Source organism: Artemia franciscana, chromosome 17, assembly GCF_032884065.1.
Source record: "Artemia franciscana chromosome 17, ASM3288406v1, whole genome shotgun sequence".
Taxonomy (NCBI): Eukaryota; Metazoa; Arthropoda; class Branchiopoda; order Anostraca; family Artemiidae; genus Artemia; species Artemia franciscana.
Genome location: NC_088879.1, coordinates 10407209 through 10413208, shown reverse-complemented (window position 1 = coordinate 10413208; position 6000 = coordinate 10407209). Strand labels below are relative to the sequence as shown.

Below are 6000 nucleotides of genomic sequence, written 5' to 3'. Positions count from 1 at the left end.
TCATTTTGCAATATTAAGAAAACTTGGATTCTTGCCAAAGAATCTCCTATGGGAAGTGTCTTATTTCTAAACATTTTGAAAATGACACAGTTTTTTTTAATTGTCAATTTCAAATATCATTGCCACATACCTTTATAGCGATATTAAAGAAAGTTAAAACTGATAGAAAAAATAGTCTAACTTAGATAGCTCTTTTCTTGAAATATGAAGACAAATACTACGTAAAATGTCACTATGTGGTACTCGTAGCTGTGGCAATGTTGATTTGGAACAAATACGTATTTAAAGAATATATAAAGTAAAGGCCGATGCAAATTTGAATAACTACATTGCTATGAGTCAAATAATGTTTATAGCAAGGCCAAGATAGGTGATGTTGAGCTCCATGAAAGGATGTTTAATTGCAATTGACCTTTGTCCAACCATCTTTACGTTTTATTTTTTAACATTTGTATGACCTTTAATATGAGGATTCTTATTAAAACTCAAATCAAAAGTTTTTTGTTGGCAATTTTCTTTTCAGTTTTCCGTCTTATTTTGCAGACTATGGTATTTCTTCTTTTTTATGTTTTGACAAGTAAAAGGTGTACTTCCGCTAAACAGTGGATATTGTAGATAAGTTTACATTATTTACGCTTACTTCTTTCAAATAAATGTTTGGAAATCAAATAGTTTAAAAACTACGGTTGTGGCGCAAAGGATTGGGAACAAAAACACTGAGGAATGTCATTTTGTGTATTTGCTGGGATGGCAATAGTTTAAAATCTAGCATTCTCATATTTTAGAACGTATCAATATTATCCACTCTCTTAGACAATGGAACGAAAAGCCAAAAGTGTATACGAGAACTCCTGTTCAGTTTTTAGTTTCCAAGACCGGTATATCCGAAGGTGAGAAAATAGAAAAATAGGACTCAAAAAGATAACATTCATTGCTTTTATTGTATAAGTGTCGGATAAAGGAGACAAAAAGAGATTTATATATGTTTATTGTGGTTTAAATCGAATATCTTCCACTTCCAATTTTTCATCCTAACTTTCCTGAAAATGGAAAGTCTAAAAGAGCTATTACTGATTGAAAGCAGATGACAAGGCCCTATTTTTTTAAACAACTTCTAAATTTATAACTGAAAATGGCATTTTCCGTTTTGTTTTGAAGAAAATTCAGGTTGTAACTTTTTTTGTTGTTTTTCACCTTTTCTAGATAAATTTTTGCGTAAAATTTACCACTTTATAAAATAAACTTAACTTAAAAGATTTTTACGACACAAGTAAAAAAATTAACTATTTAATGAATCTATTTTTTTTTGTTAAAACAGTTACAACATAGACGTACTACAGTCATCGAAATTCAACGCAAATTTCATCACATTTCTGTAGGAAGGACATAGCTAATTACCCCTTTTTCACTCGAAACACACCTTACGACCCCAGTCGAGCGGCAGCAGTGCCTAGAGTATTAAGCAAATTTAAAAGTTGAACATGTGTTCGAGCTTGAGTTAGTAAGGTGAGATTGAGAGAAAAGATGATTTATACAAAGAAAGTCCTCTACAGGATTATATTGAAAGAAGTATTTGGAGCTCAAGTTGCAGAAGTGGCGTTGTGTTTATTCAATAATCCATATTCACATTTCAAGAATTTGATAGAGAATGCAAGTACACTAAAACTCTCATCAAAGGAGGTATGAATTAGCTCTAGATGGCTTCTGAGGCTAAACAGCTGTAAAGTATGATAAGATTTATTCCCAGTTTGAAGCAAACATTTGATAGTCTATAACTATCAAAGACAATTCTAGTTAGGTTATGTGCTTTGCTATCTTGAAAAGCAGTTGAGTTAGGTAAACAGTACCCATCAATAGTTTTATTAATCTCCAGTGAATATTTTTTAAGAATATATCTCAACTTTGCTCCCTTCAGATGGTACCAGCCACAGAAAACATTTAACAAATGACAATTGTTTAGTTTCATCACAAGCTGTCTAAACTGGAAAGTAACTTGGGTAAAATTCTAGTTAATTGACTTTTTGCTATCTCAGAATGGGTTTAGTTTAGGAAAATGAAACTTTCAGTGATGGGTCTACAGGCTAAAGTATGTCCTGGGAAGGTATTTTAAAGTACCCACCTCCCCTCCTTCTCCCTCTAGAGGGCCCTGAAATTTGCCTACATGACAGGTCTATACCTATTGAAATTTTGACAAAATGACATTTTACCTTAATTTTCAGTTAGTAGTTGCTTTTTCTCTGTATTTAGTTCTGAAAATACAATTCCTTTTATATGAGTAGAATTTTGAGCCATATCAATGTTTTTTTTTCAAAATTTAGGAAATTTATTTGCATATCTTTGAAACCTTATAAAATGGAATTGAGTAAATTTATGAAGCTGAAAACAATTTTGTTGTACTTCAATTAAGCAGAAGATCTATTTTGTAAGGTTTCACTTACACATATTTTTAAAGGTCATCAAAGGTCAGGGCCCTCTAGAGGGAAAAGGAGCAGAGGTAGTTGCTTCAAAACACCTTCCTGGGAGCACTTTAGTCTGTAGATTCATCCCTGGAAGTTTCATTTTCCTAACCTAAACCCTTTCCAAGATAGCAAGAAGTCAATTAACTAGAATTTTACTCTATGTTGCAGAGCAGCATAGTTTCCATACTGTAGCACTTATAAATGCTAATTCTAGAAGCATATCCATTTCTGGTTGATCCTCCTCCTCCATGGGCAAACTAAAAAGGCAGAAAATGGGCTTGCTAACAGGTAACATTACCTATAGAGTGAACCATATTAGTCCATGAGCCCTGTGGACAGTGGGGTGAGGTCTGTATTCTATATTTATTTAATAAATATAGAATAAAGACCTCACCCCACTGCCCACAGGGCTCATGGACTAATAAGCTTTGCTCTATAGATAATGTTACTTGTAAGCAACATTGAATGTAAACTCAAAAGTGAAATTGAATAATCTTGGTTATTATCATAAGTTGGATATTGCTACTTGTCCTATGGAGAAATTACCAGCAATAATTAGAATTAGTATTTAAATGTAATCTCATTTATATTGTACAACCCACCACTTTTCCCTTGGCTTCAAAACCCTGCCCACTCTATGCATTTTTAGTTTGCCCCATGGAGGAGGAGGGTCAACCAGAAATGGATGCCCTTCTAGAATTAGCATTTCTAAGTGGTATAATATGGAAACTGTGCTGCTTTGCAGCACAGTTTCCACTCTGGACAGCTTGTGACAAAACAACAATTACCTAACAAACTTTGTGTTGCAAAAGTGAAACCTTAAAATAAATCTTCTGCTTAAATGCAGCTAAAAAAAAGTGACTGAGGACTTTTAACTTTGCTTAATCCCAATTTATGGGTTTTCTAAAGACCTGTAAAATGATTTCTTAAATTTAGGAAAAATTCCATGATATAGGGTAAAATTTTACTGAAATGACAGGAATTGTATTTTCAAAAACCAAAGCCAATGAAAAGGAGATTAAAACTCAAAATTAGGCTAAAAATACATTTTTGAGAATTTAGGCCTTTATTGTTATAAACCTGTTAATATATAGCCTACAAACATCTAAACCAAGAAATAACCAATGTGGACAAAGTAGCTCAGATATAAACTTTCTGTCCTAGGTTTTTTTTTGTCCCTGAATTCATTCACCTAACTCAACTACTTTCCAAGGTAGTATAAAGCCCTTAAACTAGAATTTCACTCAAAAGAGCAGTAGGCTATAGACAAAATAACAAACTCTGACAGTTGTTTCCCAGGAAAAAATTGTACTTGGGGCTCTCTTCTGAAGGAAACATACCATTAAAATTACTGCTATATTTTACCTTGTTACCTTAGTATAATTTATATATATATATATATAATTAGTATAGATTACCTTATTTTATGCCCTTTCCAATTATCAAGGTCAACTTTCTAATATTAGCACCCTATCCTCCTAATGGTACCATACATAGCCCTAAATTATATATTTCTTTACTCTTTATAACCTTCTGATACGTTTTGTAACAAGTAGCATAGCTTTATTCCTGACTGAATAGAATCCATTTCTGCCTGATTGATTACCAGAAAATTATAGATAAAATGATTTTTTAAGTGATTTAAATATTTGGGTAATAGTAAAAAACTGGGATATTGTGATTAATAGAAATAAGCTACATATTACAAACTAAAAATTTCATTGTTTTAGCACTTGGCACCAAGTGTTAGCATCTAACTAATAAATAATAATAATAATTTATTTATAACCCACAAAGTACATTAAACTGTGGAGTAAACACACAAAAAAAGAAAAAGACAAGACAAAAAAACACATAGCAACATAAATAACATAGCAGCATAACAACATACAACATAAGTAAATTACCTCAATTCAAAAAATGGCCAAAGAGGGTCAAAAACACTAATCATTTGCTGAGTTTTAAGACATATATCTTTAGATAAATGTTTAAGTCATGAGGGCGCATCAACAATGTCAAATTTAGAAACAACTGTATGATTCCAATACCACCAAGGCAGACGCAGCAAATACTTGCAATACTTAAAATATCCTGAGCATATTTTCTTTGTATCCTTCTTGCGAAGGAGGAAAGCAAAACCAGAAATATAAAAAACAGCAGGGGCACAAAAACTAGAATAAAGATGGCATAGTCCTTTTCAGTTATACCAACCATGGTTTGGTGAAATTTTCATGTATCTAACCCACATACTTTTCAGCACGCTGGATGTAATAGCAGAGCAAGTAGACAAAAGTAACATGGAAAAAGAGAGACCCAACCATTTAATACTTGCTGAACATGGTATAGTTGAAGAACCCAAGCAAAGAGGTGATACTGATGGAGGACTCCCAAAACACAAAAACTCACATTTGGAGGCATTAACTGAAAGGCCTACTGTGGATAGTGTGGCTGAAATCTGGTAAAAGTTGGTAATTAGACTATGTTTTTTCTGGCTAAGAAGCAGAACATCATCAGCATATGCAACATGACTAATGCCTGAATTATCATTGTAAAAAATTGATGGTTGAAGACATTGGAGACATTAAGCTAAAACACATTTAAATATGCTCCAGGATAACACGGCACCTTGCCTAACGCATTTTTTAACAGGAATATACTCCCCTACAGTACCATTCCACTTCACCCTAACTGAAGAATTAGCATACCAATACTTAAGCATGGAAACAGTAGAAAGGTTAACACCTGAGGCTGCTAGAGAAAACAAAGCATTTGAATGAATTACATTGTCAAAAGCACTAGATATGTCAACAGTCAAACAATACAGGGGACTTTTTTGAGCAACAGCTTGTTTCATTAGCCGACCCACAATATGGTGAGCTTGAATGCAGCCCATACCTTTTCTAAAACCAAGCTGGAAGGGTGTAAAATTGCACTTGGAGTTAATAGCTGGTAGCAGTACATATTCAAATAGCTTACTAACAAGACACAGTGATAGGACGGTAACTAGAGCAAGCACTGGGGTCCTTACCCCTCTTAACTATGGGAGATATACAACTGGACAAAAAACTATCTGGCACAACAGACTGTGCCAAACACATCTGAAACAACTGCAAATGCTTCAGCAGTTCAGGACTATCATAAGCAAAAAACTTGAAGCAAAGACCATCACTATCAAGAGACTCAGACTTATTCACTTGCTTAAGAGCTCGGAGTATAACACCAGATTCCACCAACAACACTTGAGATTGGTTGATACAAATTGGGAGTATTGAGTTGACAAGCTTTGCAAAATGATTTTGGAGATTAATATTAAATGAAAGCAAAATATTTTTATAATGAGAAACGAAGTCACATAGCCAAAGAGACGAATTAATTGGAGATGAACACTTTACACTGTTTATAACACGATCCCAGGATTTCTTGTCACAAGGACCATCCCAGGCACTCAGTCTTGCTCTACGCAGGAAATATTTGTACTCTCGTTTGGTTTTCTGTTTTATTTGATGTACTGAACCAGAAGAAGGACAATCACAGGCTATCC

The 6000-nt window shown here is 33.6% G+C and overlaps 1 protein-coding gene across 2 annotated transcripts in view; it reads left to right on the top strand.

Moving 5' to 3' along the window:
• The first annotated feature begins 1427 nt into the window (after positions 1 to 1427).
• The window catches only part of LOC136037825 (uncharacterized), a 79530-nt gene continuing 74957 nt past the window's right edge, over positions 1428 to 6000 (top strand). Inside the window, exon 1 of one of the 2 annotated variants that reach the window (XM_065720663.1) lies at positions 1428 to 1506. Coding sequence is in view for 1 of the 2 variants with exons in the window: in XM_065720662.1 (XP_065576734.1) it covers positions 1525 to 1680 (156 nt within the window). In the remaining variant the exon portion in view is untranslated. Of the gene's footprint in view, positions 1681 to 6000 lie in introns of both variants that reach the window. The other variant, XM_065720662.1, reaches the window with a different exon arrangement.